The 18,179-nt window shown below is 44.4% G+C and overlaps 1 protein-coding gene across 1 annotated transcript in view; it reads right to left on the reverse strand.

Annotated features, from left to right (window-relative positions):
- Positions 1 to 194: 194 nt before the first annotated feature.
- Positions 195 to 18,179, reverse strand: part of LOC308054126 (uncharacterized protein) — a 97,868-nt gene continuing 79,883 nt past the window's right edge. Inside the window, exons 8-9 of the mRNA XM_080366411.1 lie at positions 15,620 to 15,697; positions 195 to 12,177 (exon numbers count right to left, since the gene is read on the reverse strand). Of these exons, the coding sequence (XP_080222537.1) occupies positions 12,123 to 12,177; positions 15,620 to 15,697 (133 nt within the window). The 3' untranslated portion in view covers positions 195 to 12,122. The remainder of the gene's footprint in view (positions 12,178 to 15,619; positions 15,698 to 18,179) is intronic.

The following is an 18,179-nucleotide window of genomic DNA, read 5'->3' on the forward strand; positions in this document are numbered from 1 at the left end:
GATGCATTTACTAAATAATGAGGTACGATCACATGTGAACAAAACACACTCGTATATTGCTCCCTATGTTTTATAACATTAAGCTCTGTGTTGTTTTCCAACAGACAGATACATTCCAACCCAGAGAGGATCAAACACATCCCAGAATATTTTGTCTTTTTTTTTTTTCTGAAGTGAGGAGATAGTTCCAACAGTGTTGTCTCTTTTGGGTATTGAAACCAAAATAGGATCTTTTTTCTTTTTTTTTTTTCCTTTAAAGAGGGAGGGGGGAAATAAGGTAAGGTTTCACATACCATGTGCCAAAGGAATGTACCTTCTCCCTGGACATCTGTCCCTGAACAACAGAAAAGACCTTGGGTCTTGTATCTCAACTGAAAAGATAAATGTGGAAACACACCTCCCGCACTGTCCCACTGCAGTTTCACACTGGGACCTGGAGAGCTCCCTCAGGAGAAGTACTAATTTAAGTTTTGGTTCTGCCACTGCACTCTCTTTTTGCCCATCTCCAGCTCCCAGTAAATGTGCACCAACTACACACGTGACCTAACACAGGGTCCTCCATGCAAGTGCACTAGATAGAGGCTTGTGCTTCTTTGGGGCTGGAATCTGGGGAAAGTTCTTCCTGAAACAGGCAGTAAGGAAAAAAAATGGAGCAATTTTATTTGCCTTTGCAATGCCAGTTTGTATGCTGTGATTATTAAAAAAAAAAAAAAAGCAGCATTTGGGTGCCTCAGGAATATGGGGATTTAAAATTCTTATTGAATACTTTTGGCAAAAATTTGTATTTTTTTACCATACCAGAATCAGAGAAATATTACATGCCAGAAAGTCATATTATTTTACTGGGTTTTGATCACTATTTGTAACTTTCCTATTCATATATTCCAAAAGGAACTGAATGCTGACGTAAAGACAGCAAGCAGAATACTGCTAATTCAAAACCAGGGCATCCCTCCTCCTGCAATTGTGTTTCAGCATCTTTCAAAATCCACATTACACCCCAAAACTGTACATTGGATGTTAGATCACATGAAAAGGATCAAAGGGGGAATGAAGGAGAACAGGAATTATGCCATAGCTGTGCTGTTTTTTTCTGAATTACCTGTGAAACATAGGAGAGAGAAATACAGATTTCATGAGATTTTAGTGTATTTGGGCCCTCAACAGTGAGAAGCAACACATCCCTTAAATCACGTTACCTTGCCAGATATTCATGAAGTGAAAACACAACCAAAGAAAAGATCTGAAGGCAAATTTTGATCAGTCTCTGTGTGAGGTGCTCCACGAGCCCACCAACCCTCTTCCCAAGATGGTATTCTTCCCCCAGCAAGGCCCAGGAAGAACCCAGCCCCAACCACTCCATCCTCAAGGGCAGTGAGGTGCTCTAAAAGCAAGGGGATACCCTGGGGGAAAGGGGAGAAAGGGGTGATCAAATGAGACAAACACACTTCAAGTAGCTGATTTACAGATTCACCATTTACTGGATTCCTTGTGAATAAACAAGTATATTCTTTGCAAGTTCAGACATGATACAAGCACACATGCACAGGAAAACCAAAGTCCACTGATTATTTTTGGCTCCTTTTCACTTTTTGTCCTTTCCGGAGAAGCTGGAATCCAGGTGAGTCTCAGATTTTTATCCAGAAATGAGTTCATACACTGAGAGAGGGCTCTTCCTAATCCTCAGCTCCTGAATGTCTGATGCTTCACAGGATTCCTTGCATAATTCATCTTAAAAGTGGAGTTACCAGCAGGGCAGTCAAGTGAGAAGTATCTAATGGCCTGTGATCATCAGACACAGCTTCCAGGGAACAGAAGCCATCCGTTCAGCTTCTTGTAGTAGCCAGAGGGAGCTGTTCGGAGACTTCTCTCAGGAGCTGACGTAGCTTATCCTCCTCTTTGCCACACAGGACACCAAAGGGCACCCCTTCTGTCCCATCTTCCAAAGGCATACAACAGCAAATAGCACCAAGTTTCGGCCAGCATGCTGGCTCTTTGTCATGAGTAGCCATGGTCTGAGAGTCAGCAGCACAAATTAAATTTCTACTCCTTGCTTCTCAGAAGCCCAAGCCATCCTTCAACTGTTGCTGCTGGATACTACCCCTTACTTCAAGGACAGCATGAGAAGCACATATTGCACAGTAAAGCCTATACTCATCCTTTTATCCCACCTGCCCCATCCCCCACCTCCCCTTAAAGAACATATAATTTATATCCAATGTACCATCAGCTCACCTAAAAGACACTGCTGTGGGTGGAGCTCTGTGAGCACAACACAGTCGATCACGGACACCAGGGCCAGCAAATAAATGATTCTGTAAGTGTCAGATGTTTCAGTTCAGGAGATTAGAGATTCATTGACTACACTGTGGGAAGAGCTGTTAAATAAAAATGACTGCAGTAGTCTCAGCCTTCCACAGTCACTTTGACTACCACATAAATCAAAGACTCATCTTTCATCTTGAAAAATATCTTTTTTTTTAATTGGTTGTAGTGGCCTTGTATAGCAAATACAGCATTGGGTGAATGACACAAAAATGAAAGAGAATAAATGCATGACTTGCTTACAGAAGTAACACACTCTTTCATGATTACATCTGGAGGTACACAAGAGGGTCTCCTGGTATATCAGTAACCTTATTCACAACCTGGAAAGTTCCACTGAGGAAGAATGTACACATGTATAGCAGCCCTGTAAACCAGGAGACACGCATTATTGCTTTGCTAATGGTGTGCTGTGCTTCCTTGGGCAAATCACTTTTAGGTGCCTTTTCCCCTCGTGTTCCCTTCATCTATCTTGTATAAATCAGCCTCCATCTCTTTTGAGGAAGGAAAAGTCTCTTTCCATGTACTAGGGACACTGCTATCTTAGGCACTGTGCAATTTCAGGATGAGCATCCAAGTTCTACCTTCCATGCATTAATTACAAACCAGAGCATCTTACCCCACAGCATTACTTTTCTGGGTAGTCCATGGAGTCAACCTGCACCATAACTGTAACGCAGGAGTAAAGTTCAGTTTGGGCTCAGAGTAAAAGCAAGAACTAGTGCTGTACCTAAAAGACTGATGCACACGCCCTTCCATTATTTAAAGGGTGAGCTGCACACTGACATTTTACTTGAAACAGAAAATGTTTAAATGACTGGTAAAGTCAAATTTTCAGACATCCCTTTGTTTGGCAGAGGAAAAAGTAACCTTAAATGCATCAAATACAGAGGCAGTAAATTACAGTTTGTAAATGTGTCACATGAACTTGTGGATACATTTAGATCAAAAGAGTATAATGAGATATTCTGAGTAATATTTGATGCACCTAATTACTGAGAACATGCCTAGCAGTTTTTCAGTGGCAGTATCAATGCCCTGCAGGTACTTGTCCATGCAGCCCATTCCCCTGTATAGGATCTGTAGATGGCTAACCTGGCCTGGATTGTGCTCATGGATACATACAGCCACTGATTCCAGCTAAAAATGCATCTAGAGAAGAAAGTGTTCGCATGGCATGATAGTTATAGTTGTCCTACCAAAGACTGGAAAGAACTCCACTGATGAGAATGGAGCTCTTCCCAGTTTGTACCACTGGCAAATGAGACAATGCTCTGGCCTTGAAATCAGAGCCCACATTAAACCAAAGGTCCCAGACTTCTCCCAGACTCTGCCACGCACTTCTCAATGTCAAGAAAAGCTGAAAACAGGCAGTCTAGGTCCCCAATTAACTCTATAAAAAGATCTTGGACTCCAGCATTCATTCACCAGCTCCAAATCAAAATGAGTCAGGCCCATCACAGTCAACCCAAGAATGGCTCCTAGCTGATAATTTAATCTTTTTAATGGATCACTTATAATAATAGATCTGGCTTTTCTGAAGCTATGATCTTTTTCTCTACTATTGACTAATACTGAAAATTCCAGCTATACATATTGATTTCCTTCAAATACTTAATCACCTTATGCAGAAAAGATTATCTTGAGAAACAGCCCAAATAAATGTGCAACTACTTGTAACCTTTTGTGTCACTGTATCAGGTGGTGAAGCAGTAGCAACACTGGAAAACACAGTATCTTTGGGAAATGTAGCATATTATTAGATTTGATGATTTCCATTTTCCTGATGGCTTCCGAAAGATCTTTGTGCTAATTAGTTAAGAATACCACTGAATTATTTAATTATCTCTACTTTTGTGCAATAAAATATGTTGTCATATCACACTGTCTTGCTGTTGCTGTTCATACTTAATGATCCCTTTATAGTTAGAAATTTCCTTTGTTCTCCCTCTGTAAGTGGTTTTTGGTGGTGCTGGGGAAAGCAGGGGGAGCAGAGAAGGAAGGCAAAGGAAAAAATATCAGTTTTAAAATATTTTTTTTATGTGTGGGAAAACCTTTACATGTGTTTATCTCCAGCTCCGGTTCCCCACGCAATATGTGGAATGTTTTCCAGTGCTACAGCAGACCCATGCGCTCGTTGCTAATGTAACAAGGAATGCTTTCCAGGGGAAGAGGAAAGAAACTATCTCTTCAAAAAATTTTAAATCAGCAAGGAATGTTTTTAACAAGGAAGAGGTAAATTATGATAATTACTCTGACTGGTAGGGTCCTTAAGCATTACTAATTAGCATGTATTGCCTGGATTATTGAAACAATGTGTGTGTTCCCTAGAGTGAAGAAGAACTGGGATGCTCTTTCCTTCTGAGCCCTGGGAAAAAGGCAGGGCAGCAAGAATGCGGTACAGTTGGCAGAGAGGCTCTTCTTCCAAGCACCGTGCGCACCAGCCTTGTGCAGAGCTGCACACAGACACTGGGAAACTTGCACCTTTCACAAGCCCGCATTTTGAACTTCTTAACTGTGTGGCTGCATTCCACCTTACTCACAGAAAAGTGAACAAAATCAGGGTAGCATGAAAGGGAAGTGGCCACTAAAACAGTCAAAATCATTTGACAGGGGTTAGAGGTGCAGATTAACATTTACCTTATACTCTGGGTACTACAGTGCCTTCTATGATTATCAGGCTGCTGCACAAACATACTATGAATAAACACTTCATTGCTTTAAAGTGCTGAAGTATGGCCAAAGACTTAATTGCAGAGAAATTAGAGTTAACAAATTCAACAGAAAAAGAGGTATATTATGCCATTTTCAACTAGCATTTTGACTGAGTTGATACGACTTTGTGAAGAGGCTGTAATCAGATTTCAACTTAAGTTGCATTTTAATATCCAGGATTTATAACATGAATGAAGTTTTGATTCAGAAATTAATTAGAAATTAATCAGTCAAATCAGTACTAGCCACTACGTAGTATCTCAACTATAATTTGGTATCTGGCCCAATTAGTAATTGGAAATTATTCAGGAAAGACAGATAGTACAAGTATTCTCCATTTTCTGAGCTGCAGTACTATGCAACTTTAGGTACTGTTAAAACCCTTGAAATAAAAGAGCAACAATGGGAAACTGCAGAATGCCCTGGACCTTTTTTACCTTTTGCTGCCACCAAACCCCATGCCTTTCAACCTGGGAAAGCAAGTTCCAACTAAGCTGCAACAAGGTCAAAGTCACAGAGCCAAATGCTACAGCTACTGCCCAGACAGAACTTCTAAACACTAGAGTTTTTCAAAATTTGCGTGATTTTTTTTAAAAAAGCACTACTCAAGAAAAAATATACCTGGCTTTGTCTATCTTTCCCCTTTTTAATTATTTGCATCACATATTGCACAGAGTACTTGGGAACATGTTATATTAGATGTCATGGTAGCATATTAGAAATACTTTTAATTGAAACTAGTCCCAGTCTGGTATTTTTCTTAGTGGCTGAATAAGATCTTCAATCCTTACTAAGCCCAGCTTACTTATTCTATTTGTTAATTAAATTAACACCTAAGGTTTATTTTCTCTTCCATTTCCCTCTTAAGATAAAAAAACTGTCTTTTTGTCCACAGCTTCCTTTTATTCCAGTGAAAACACGCAACTACAGAGACTGATGAAATTGTCACTGAAGAAACTGTGTAATACTAAGACAAGGTAGCCTTGTAGCTATATATATATATTAAATATATATAGATAAATACATATATATAAAAAATATAATTTGTCTGTATATATATAAAGCAAAAATAAACCCCAAACTCAACATCCCTTCTTTTGTCTGCAGAAGGTAAAAACCGTTGCAGGAGTAGTTCCGCACTGATTTACATTTGCTTGCAAAGAAGTTGTTCCAAGGGGGTATTGATAGGGCGCCGAGGTTCGGTGGGGCTGACGCCCCCTCGGCCGGCGGGCAGCGGCCCGGCCGCGAAGCCCCGCGCCGGCGGGCTGCGGGATGCCTTACGCTGTGCTTCAGCTCCTATTCCCACGTTTTCTTCTCGCAAGAACCTCGCCTTTTCCACTGGAAATGGAAAGTGGGGGAGCCTAGTTTTCGGGCTTCCTCCTTATTTTAATCCCTGCCAATTGTTTTTCATTGCGTTGGGTTTTATTCCGCTCGCTCGCCGCGCTGCGGCTCCCGCGGCCCGGGCTGCTTCCAGCCGCGCTGCGCCTTTAAAACGCCAGCGCCGCTAATTGATGTGTCTGGGCGAGTCTAGACTGGTAGTGATTGAACCCGCTCCCAATTATGCTCTTCGCTGCGCCGGAGCGGAGCGCTGCGCGCCCGGCGGGGAGGGGAGCGGGCCCTGCCCCCGCAGCCGCAGGGCCGGCCGCCAGCGCCCCCTCCCCCCCCCCCCCCCCCCGCCTTGTTTTGCCGCAGCCACGCGCAACTCCCGCCTGGCTCCGCTCCGCACCGCGCAGCGCGGAGACAATAGCGGTGCTGCAGCCACCGGGGAGGGAGGGGCTCCGCGGAGGTGTGCGGGCGCGGCCGCGCCGGGGGGCTCCCCGGTGACCCCCCTCCGGCAAGGGCGCAGCGCGGTGCCAGCCGGCGGGGATGCGGGGACGGGCACCGCAGGCGGCTGCGAGCCCGGGGCAGACAAAAGCGTTCGCCCCTTCCCCCCAAGCTGGGGGGGGCGGGGGGGAACAACAACAACAACGATTAAAAACAGCTTCAGAAGGGAAAAAACTACTTTTTGCCCGTCTCTGAGGTGGGGGGAATAGCTGGACAAAGGTGGCTGGGTACTACCGTGTCCTATCCTGATTTACAACGCCGAACAGGTAAACAGAAAATAAACGCAACGCAGAATAAGTTTCTCACTTTGAAATTAGAAGACGTTTGGAAAAACACACAAATTCAGAAGTGAAAGGCTTTGCTGGCATTTTTTTTTTTCCATAGAGGTAAAATACTCAATGAAATTACAGTGTCATTAAAAAGCTTAAAAAAAAAATCAAACAAGCAACCTTTTCCAGTTTGATAACTATTAAACAATGGAAACCATCAAACATACCCTGAGCTACCAAATACCAAAATGTTACACCATCAATTAATTTTTGGTGCATTGTGGTTTAAGTTAAAGCATTTGCATTCAAATATCAAACAGTAAATCGGTGCCATAACAAGGTACAGTAACTTCATTATAAATAGCCTCGCAAAACAGAGATAAGAAATACAGTACCAATCAAAATTAATTTTACAGCAATGTAAAAATCTAATAAAGAAAAACAGCAGCAGCAAACATTTTTAACATTTCTGATTTGTCATTTACATATTTTTTTGACTGGAAAAGCAGGAAAGTTTTAAGTTCTAGAAAAAGACTAAAACAAAACTTCACCATTGGCTCAGAATTTCTTTTTAGTAGTTTCCAACCATTAGTACACACAACCATTTTATTATTTAGTTTATTTTTGACCTAACGATCCATAAGATCCAACCGGTCTCCTGCCTTTTTCACTGTTGGGGTTTTTTTTTTTCACTGTTGGGGTTTTTTTTCCTTTTTTTTTTTTTTTTTTTTTTTTTTTTTTTTTTTTTTTGTGTGTGTGTGTGTCCATAGAGCACATTTCTAAGATTAATCGTTCAGTTTTAAACTTGGAAGCATGAGGCATGCTGGGATTTCAGCTGAGGTCAAGCACGAATGTACCGAGCTGTTACTGTTACGCTCTCAGGGTACTCTGTGTTGCTCTCAAGAAGGGAGGGAAGGGGGGAAAAAAAAGGGGGGGGGGGGGGGGGGGGGAGAGAGATGCTATATGCAGTGGCCTGCAGCAAGGCAAATCTCTCTCAATATGAAAACACTGGCATGTCTATTAATATACCTACATATGTAAATATATATACATATCTAGGGTTTTATTTGCCTACATACATATTCATACACACATATCATCCATATGTGTATCTATACACACACCTCAATAGCTATATTACATGCATCCATATCGTGTATATCTTATCTACACACGCATATATAATATCACTATATGTGTACACACATACACCCCCATATCTGTATCAGCTGTAAAATTATAGCTTGAATATACACACACACAAATCTGCTGTACAAACGCTAGTTTTAATTTGAGATATTTTTACAGTATATGGCCATAACCACCGCCCTACTATTAGCCGATCAACCCTACAGAGGATGCACGTTTTTCCCTTAAAAGGTCTACTAAACACTGTTGTATGTGTGTGTATATGTCTATATATATATACACACACGCGCGCACACACATATACATATATATATGATATATTTATAAAATAAAATAAAGATGTCAAAGCACAACTCACAGCTCCCAAGAGCCTAACCCGTGGATTTAAAAGCTAAACATCACAAGTTAGGGTCTCAGGGATTGAGAGGGGCGCAACAAACTATTTCTTGCAAAAAACAGGGATCAAAAATAAAAGATAAAAAGGAGAAAGAGGAAAAGAATAGCAGGCAAGTTCAATTCATGGATCAAGATTACAAAACAGGACACACAGGTGGAAGGAAAGAGCTTCTCTAAGGACCCTCTGTTGAGAGAATACATTCCATTTTTAATCGTTTATACAAAAATGACAAGGCGCGGCAGGTTCCTTACAGCTTCCAACAAGGTCGCTTGCGACAAATACATGAAAAGTCTCCGCGTTTAAATAACGAAGAGGAAGAAAGAAAGGGAAGTTTGGGGCAGTGACGGAATTATTTTCATTGTTTCAACGAAAAGGAATGCAGAAATAAGAGCAGGAATATGCAGGCTCTCCCTCCAGCCGCCTGGCACAAAGCATGCAGCAGCATAAAGGCGCTGCCTCCCCGCCCCCTCCGCCAGCCCCGCGGCCGGCAGGGATGGAGAAAAACCCCGAGTTGCAAGAAAATCAGGTAGAAACTCACCATTTGGAAGCGGGGGAGGCTCCGATCTTCAGCGCCAAGAGCAGGGGGGAAAAGCCCGGCGGCGGGGAGGCGAGGGGCGGGCGGACCCCCGGGCGGGCTCGGGGCAGGGGCAGGGGCAGTGCCCGGACCAGGCTGGGTGCCCGGCGGGTTTTGACACCCGAGCGAGCGCGGGCGAGCGAGCGAGTGCGAGCGTGCGGTGTGCGCAAGCCGGGGGAGGGAGGCGAGGGTGGGTGTGTGCAGCTGGGCAAGCCGCTTGCATTTTTAAAACATCTTTTTTTTTTTTTTTTTTTTTTTTTTTTTTTTTTTTTTTAAGGGAATATATCAAGGAAAAGAAAAGGGGGAAAAGGAAAAGGAACCAAATTCCTCCGCAGCTCCTCGCCTGCCGCCCTCCTCCCTCCGCGCACCCTCCAATGCTGCTGCTGTTATTGTTGTTATTATTATTATTATTATTAAGAGACGGGGCTGGGGAGGGTGGGGGGGTGGGGGGTCTGCAAGCAGCGGCCCGCTCCTAACTCCAGCATCAGCTGGGGGCGGCCGGAGCCAGGGCCAGCCCGGTGCCAGAGCCAGCCCCAGACTGTCAGCGGGGAGGGAGGGCGCGGGCAGCGCCGCCGCAGCCACGGCCACCCTCCCCTGCCAGCCGCGGGCAGCGCTTCCGAAGGAAAACCTGGAGAAAAACCCGCTTCCCCGGGAGAGAAGGGTCCGCGAGCACCGTGCGCGCACACACACACACACACACACACAAAAGGGACTCCATCCTGCACCGACTCCTCTCCAAGCACCTTGTGCAACCCCAGCCAATGGAAATTTACGCCGGCCATAACCGAGAGCACCATTTCGTCCCCAGCTTGCCACCTCCTTCTCCGCTCTTTTCCCCTTCCTTCCCTCCCTCCCTTTCCTCCCTCTTCCACCCCCACTCCCCCCCCCCCCCCCCCCCCCGCCCAAATAAATAATACGGATCTGCACCCTCCACCCATCTCTGGAACGGCTTAGGCCCACCGGCATAAGCGGGGAGAAGCCGAAACGTACCGGAGGGCCCGAGTTTAAAAATGCAAAATATCCGCCGCTGCTCGCCCGCCGCCGAAAGCGGGTCCCCCCCGGCCCCGGCCCCGCACGCCGGGCCAGCCCGGCTCCGCGCCCCGGCGCTCCCCGCCACCGCACGGCCGGGGGCAGCGGTAACAGGCACCATTATGGAATCATCATCATTCACTCCCCGTCCTTTTCTCACCTCAGGAGTCTGAGCCCATTCACCAAAGTCCTTCCTCGTCCAGGATCTCAATTTTTTGGTTTGGTTTTTTTTTTTGGTGTGGTTTTTTTTTTTTTTCCTCCTTCATGGATCAGCCAGTCCCGACATCATTAAACTATAGTCCTCCTCTTCCTCCTCCTTCCTTCTCCCCCTCTCTGTCTCCCCCTCTCTCCGGTTTTTTTTTAATTTTTTTTTTTTTTATTTCAAATAGGGGGAGTGGGGGGGTAGCTGGGGGGGGGAGTAGACATAGCTGCATGAAGTGGCTGCCTTTTAGAAAGCACATTTAATCTTTACTGGCTCCCCTAGGCTTCGATGAAGTAGAAGGGAAAGGAGAGGGGGAAAGAAAAAATACAGGCAAGGGAGGCTGTTGAGGGACAGCAAGCATCAGGCTCAAATCAACGACCAGATGAAAATGTACTAGACCACACTGCCCCCTCTCTTCCTCTCGCTCTGTCTCCGTCTCTCTCACACACTCTCACTCCTGGAAAGCTTCAGTGTCTGGTTACAGACTCTTTTGGATCCTTCCCCCCCTCCCCACCCTCGCCCTTTGCCAACTATCCTAGAGATTCCTTGCATGCCTACTTAAATCTTTAACAGAATAAGGACTCGCTCCCCCCCGCCGCCAGCCTTGCACACACACACACCGGCCCCGCTCACCCCTCCTCAATAAGCTCTTAAGCTCCCGGGAAAAACCCGCCGCCGCGGCCGCCGGCGCATCTCCGGCGCGGCTGCCCCGTCCCGGTGCCGGTGCCGCAGCCGGTCCCGCCGCCGGGCAGCCCCTGTCGCTGCGCCCAGCCCCGGGACCCTCCCGGGCAGCCGGGCACCCGCTCCCGCCCCACGCTGCCCTCCTCAGGGGGTGCAGGGGGGGGGGGGGTGAGAGAGAAGGGGATGAGGCGGGGAGTGGCGAGACTGCAGCCCTTCGCCTAGCATCCCTCTGGCTGGATCTGGGTTTTAAAACAATAAAATCCACCGCTGCTATCTCGGTTTCCCCCGCTCCCCCCCTCCGCCACACTGCAGCCCGCAGTCGCCCGTGGAAATCGCACGCCCCACGTCTGCATTGAGGCAGGCAGACTGCCTGGCTCATGCCCGTGATGACTTTAGAGCTGACAATCTCCTCTCCTCGACACCCTCCACCTCCCACCCCGCCCCGCTCAATGGCAGCACTGCTGCCTCTCACACCAGACTATATTTGCAATATGTGCTAATTTACCAGCTATATGCCCTTGGATTTTAAAATGAACTCATCAGTCAATGTTTCTAGTACCGATGCTCCCTCTCTCTCCCTCACACACACCCTCTGCTGCAGACATGTTACTCATTCTCCAAGCATTTCCTCTCCGAATGTCCGTCAGACGCATATACACTTCATTGATCAAACCAAATCCCTTGATAACAATAAATAATAATACAGACAGTTAACATCAGCGGGGAGCGGAGGAGTTGGGGGGAAGACAAAGATGACGACTAAATCTGCATTGTGCTTTACTGGGCTGATCCCTGCATTCCCCAGAGATGCAGTACACAATGCGGAGTGCAGGTATGCCCCTGAAAAGACAGCACACACCTAGCCGAGTGGGGCCTTACCTGAGACCCCACACTTGCCTGAGCAATGGGAATGGGAGGTGGGGCTGTTGATGCCTAATACCTGACTCTGCACAGGCTTCAAATGTGCTCATGGGAAGAGAAGGTGGTCTTCGCTACAAGGGAGAGGAAGCACCTAATGCAAAATACAGAAATAAAGAAGGTGGTTTCCTTGTAACACTACGCACTGCACAGATGCTTAGGACTTAAAGGTATCTGGGTATCCAAAGACCCTGACAGGTGCACAGTGGGATTTTCAGAAACACCTTCTTAGTGCCCGATGAAATCTGTTTCCTTTGTATTGAAGACAGCGAGCACTGAGGCAAGAAACCAGGTTAGGAAGACAGTCTATTAACTATCCCTCTGTTACACGTGCCGGCTATTTCAAGGGCTTTAGGGCTCCTGTGGCTTTATTTCCTAGTTTTCTGGGGCCAAAATGGGGAAGGCAGGAGAAGCTGCCTCTTGGGATTTTGGCTAGCTAGACATCTTGTGTGGGTCTGGCAAAGAGAAAGTGACTGCAGTGTTCGGGAAGTTGGGGAGGGTGGGGCTATCTAGAAATCTTTGACTCACTGGGGTAACTCCCTGAGCACAGGAATTAAATTATTACTCAAAGCAAGCTACATTTTAGAAGCAGCAGCCTCAGAATGAAATTTTGCATGCATACAGAGTTTGAAACAACTAAAATAAACATATGGAAATAAATATACAATGCATAATTAGATCATTGGAGGCAACGCAGAAGTCCCTGGGTGAGAGAAGAGGTGGGATTATGCAGTGAAGTCGGTCCAGGGAATCACGGATACAAATTTTCTTATTTATACCAACATAATCCTGATTGACATCAGCCTAGATAGGGGAAGAATCAAACCTTGTGTACTAAAGGATCTAATCTTTGGGAAAAGTTGACTGGATTAGAGAGACTGTATCTGCCAACGATCCTTTCACTCTCCCTACAGATTCCCTCACTATCCCAGCAGCAGGCAAGATTTTGCCATCACACCAAACAATTTGCATCTATTGTCTTTTGCACGTTCCCTTATCTTCCTTCCAAAAAAATGTTTGATTTTTTTTTCTTTTAAAGTTTTGTTGCAAACACATGATTTCTTTATACGATTTAACCAAGTCTTTGGAGGATACTTATTTCAAGCAGTTAACACCTGACCCCAATTTTTGTGGGTAATTAGTGAGCTAGATAACCACACAAAATGGGTAATTATTTAGTACCCAAGGGTACTGTACAAGAGGGTAGAGGCTGGCAATGTTAGCAAAAGCACACCTCTAATTATTGTATCTATACTGGTGATGTTTTAAGAATAGTTACTCCATCTAATGATCCATGATAAATCAGTAAACTATTTTGCTTCCCTTTAGCACATATACGTAGGCTGACCAAGCGAGGGCAAAGCAACCTGAAGCCCCAGCTTTGGAATATGCACAGGCCCCAAGAGAAGTGAGAGGCATCCACTTGGAGAAGGAAGTAAGACTGGAAAGGGCTGGTCTAGAACAGCAGCAGCAGAGCCTAGTAGCCATCACTAACAGCTAATAGGTTGGTTGGAGATGACTTGAAAAGCCATGTAGGGAGAAGCTTGTAGAGCATGCCTCAGGGTCTACTTCTTGCTTAGGTAATGTGGCCGGGCTGAGGGATCTTTGTATACAACAATAATTCTACTCATGTTTTAACTGAGTTCAGTCTTGCTTATTGAAAATCACTTTGAAAGCTGTACAAATGAGGGGTTCTGTGTTTGTGGAAGGTCAGCTCTGAAATGCAGGAGGGTGGCATGGGGGGGAGGGGGGTAATATTTGATAAATTTCAATTATTTGCCATCTTCAATATTTACGCTGCAAATAACATGTTTCTCCCACAGAAAATATACCACCTCAGCAGATTTTTTTCACCAATTTAAGAAGTAGGAAGAGATGGGAACTATTTTGAAATAGAGACTAAATAAGAAAAATTCAACTACCAAAGAAAAAAAAAAAGGATTTGATCATCAGAACCATGTGAAAAGAAGCATTATGCTGGAAACAGATCCATAATCTCTAACACAGTGGTCACTACCCACTGACCACTATTTGCAGCATTACACACACACTTAAGGATATCTTCAAACCAAGACATTACGCTCAGCGGAAAAGCACTTTCCTTTTTTAATTGCTTTTATGAATCATCAGTAACATCCGGACACTTCATTTACTAGAGTCCAGTAACCTTGTTTTTCAAAGACTCAGATTCCAAACCTAAGGGCCTGCAGGCTGGCACAAAAAATAGAGGCGTCATTCTCTTTTGATCACAGTCATGCATTTAACTTAGCTTGCTGCTTTCGGATCATTCAAGCCAGGCACTACAGAAGAAAGCATAAATGGCAACATCACCTGGCACTGTGACCACCAGGAATTAAACAGAGGAAGTTTGAGGGGTTTCCACAGCTCCTCATATTTATCTTTTGTTCTGTTTTTTGGTTGTTTGGGGCGTTTGTTTGGTTGTTTGGATTTTTTTTTTCAGTGAAATAAGTGCAACTGGAAGAGGCCTGAAAATTGCTCTCATATTTAAAGAGGCCAAGTCTCTGCAGTCCATTTAGTCCTGAGCATGCGCGTTCACATTACCAATGTGAACAGGTTCAGAAGCAGAAAAAAACCCACCAAACCCAAACCAAATGCCAGAACTGGTGGTAAGTTCAGAGCAGCTGTGAGGTGGACACTTATCCACTCTGAACTACACCTGAAGACTGAAGCTTCTTTTGTGTGCTACAGGTCATTTACCAATTCAGTAACTTATAATAATTGGCTGCTACCATGCTGAGGTGGGTTTAAATAAATTGGCACCCCCTTCACTAATCCTCTCAGGGCCCTGGTTTGCAGGAAAAGGTCTTGCAGAAATGGAGTGAGAGAAAGTTTGGAGAGAGAAGCTGGAAAACAGAAAGGAAGAATGAGTTTAATTACGGAGACAAGTTCAAAGGAAGAAGAGACGTTGGTAGGTGCACAGTTACAGCAAAAGCAGAGTAAAGACAAACTATTACTACTTTTTTGTGACCAATTGGAATTAGCAATTCAAAGTAGAAGGCACACAGGAGAAAGGATGCTCAGCCAGAGAGGATGGTTTAGAGACTTAAGCATTAACTATAAAACCTTAAGACCTTTTTGAGACAAATCAATAATTTCACTCTGGGCAAACTATACAGAGATCATTTAGGAAATACCTTTAAAATAAGTTACATCTCAGCTATATGGACAGCATATATGATAACATATGAGAATAGTTTACAAATTAATAAAATGTCTTTAGTGGAGTAAAAAGTATTTAATAATACAAACAAAGAATTCTAATGACATGAGGACAAGGTACAAATTCACAGTGTGAGGCACATATATGGAAAGCAAAGCTGGGCAAAGGCATCATGATTTGGGCATTACCAGAACAGTGCTCTATCAAGTGAGGAGCTTGACAACCAAAAACTTCTAATTTGAACCTCACTGTTTTGTATACTGTTGTCTAATTCCCCATCAAGTCAGTGATAAAATCACTTCACCTCTTCCTACCCTGCATCCCCAAAATACAGAATCATCACAACAATACTTACCATGTCCTTGGAGTGTTCTGAGGTCCTTGGAAGAGAGCTGCTATGTCCAGATTACTTTTGTTATCCTCATCTGATATCCTGTTAGTCAACAGAGAGGACGGAGTGTGGTTAAAGATCACGTAAATTCCCTTTCATTGCCAACAATTCCTTTTAAACTGACTCATCCACCAACTTTCACCTCCAAACCCAACAAGGCATGTGTTAGCAAATTACCTCACCCAAGCACTATCCTGACAGCAACACAACTAAAAAGGTGGTAGTTGTATTTTCTCTCCATCCCCCAATTCTGCTAACAGCTTTCTCAAAGATCTTTGAGCTCCAACTATATCAATCCCTGGATAATGGAGAACAATTAAATAATAAGGTGAGAAGGCCATAAAACAATTCAATCCCAAGGCGAGTAAAGCAAGCAAAAAGCAAAATGAGGTGGTGCTGTTCACCTCCCGGTGAAAGGTCCTGGAATACTGCACCGTTCGGTGCCCTTACTGGAACCCATGTATAGGAAAATGGGAAGAGTTCAACAAAAGGTCAGTCAGTAGAACAGAGAGATTTGAAAAGAAAGGTTACAGAGCTGAATTCGTCCAATTATCAAAGAAAAAGTATGAGAAGTGGGAATGCAGTACCCCGAGTGATGTGCCTTTTGCGTTGGGGGAGCTAACAATCTGCCCCTATCCGTGAGTTCTGTACACACTGGTCTGAAAACTCAAGGTGAAACTCGATTTTATGTGAAGTCATGAAAAAAAGTATTACATCTACTTTTGCATGATTTGCCATTTCCATATCACATAAGGTACCTGAAACCCCTCGTATTTCACATGGTTTCAGGTCCACAAAAGTTTCATGTAAGACTCACTTCACTTAAAACATAACAAAAACTCCAAGAACCTCACTAAAATTTTGGGTAAGTCTAACCTGTTTCAAGCTGGTGACATGATTTCCTAAGATCTGAAGCTTCATACCGGAAGTCTGACAAATTTTGTAGTATTTCAGTTACTAAATGATGGAGCTATATTAATACATTAACTTACAAGGTCGCTACAGAAGTATTCTATCTGGTCAACATTTAATGCTTTTTTAAAATTTACTTGAAATTCTAATAGAATCATTGCATGAAAAAGATGGTCCCTCTCAATAAACTCTTTCTTCTTTTTTTTCTGAAAAAAGCCAGCAAAACCAACATCCGTTGAGGCTGTTCAATTAGAATTCAACCTGCTGAACCCAGATTCAACTTCAGAAACATGGATAAAGTTTAGGAACACTTTGGGAATCTCACCTGGCAGGAAAAGCAGAAAATTAAATTAAAACTAGAAATCTGTGTGACAGAGCAAAGCTAGAATGAATTATATTTCAATAGCAAAGAAGTGCTAGGGTCACTCTGTGAAAGATTGTAATTCAGAGACTGGAGGGCTGCTGCCTGCAGTCGACAGACCTTTCCCATCTTCTCCATGAATTTGCTGTGGACTCTCAGTTCTGCAGACTTATTTCCAATTCTCCCCTACATAAACCCAACACAAATAGGTAACATAACTACTGCAGGTAAGAAAGGAGTTGGGACTATGAGCCTTAATTAACGTTTGTGAAGAGCCCTGAGAGATCACAGGGACCTGAGGAACCTCAAAGCACAGTTATCCTTAAATATCCCCCAGACTTCCTGTGAGATTCAGCCTTTTCAACCAGCACCAACTTGCTTTTCAAGGAGAGGGTGGAATTATTTAAAAGATAAAACAAAGAAAGAAATGTTTTTCAGGTTTTCTAGTGCTCCAGCTCCAGCCTGCAGTTGACACAATTAAAAAAGCCAAACACAAATAACTGAACAACAAATGAGGGTATATTTCTCTCAAGAAAAAAACACTTGTCTCAGCCACTGCTTAAGAATTAAACCAAGAGGTATGACTCCAAAATATTTTCTACAACTGGTTGGTGAGCCCAAGCCACCAGTCCCTGCACAGGGACAGGCAGAAGCTGGCATAGAACCAGCCAGAGGAATCCCAAATCAGTGGTGATGACAGTGGTGAGAATCCAAAAGGCCTGTTCCTATTCCCAGTCCTGCCACTCGGTGTGCTAAGTGGCTTGGGCAAGTCTCCCCTTCTCTTCGTGCTTCCTCTTCTGCCTGCCTTATCCATTTAGCCTGCAAGCTCCTGGGGACAGGGAGTCTCTTCTCACAGGGTATCTACAGGATGCCAAGCTGTTTAGGTATTGCTGTCAAAGACATAACAGGCTTGGGCACTTCAACACGGGGGAAGTCTGAACGCAGCCCCAGTCACCTTCACCTCTTGTGAAACCAGACACAGAGGTCTTAACATACAGTAATTTGTTTTCAGCTTCTTTGCTGGTGGTGAGAGTGTATTAAAAATTAGAAAGCCACATATCGAGAGGCATGTGACAGACAGAATGAATGTCAGAACGCGAGGAGGATGCAGCAGCCTCTGAGGACTTACTTTCGGCCCATCAGATGCTGCTTAGTCTCTGCATGCCAGAAATAGCAGCGGGACGCAAGTGCAGCAGCCAGTCTCCCCACTCCTGGTGCCAGTTCACACTTCTGCATCACTTCAAGTTGCAG

This window comes from Falco punctatus (assembly GCF_963210335.1).
Source record: "Falco punctatus genome assembly, chromosome: 16".
In the NCBI taxonomy this organism is placed as follows: Eukaryota; Metazoa; Chordata; class Aves; order Falconiformes; family Falconidae; genus Falco; species Falco punctatus.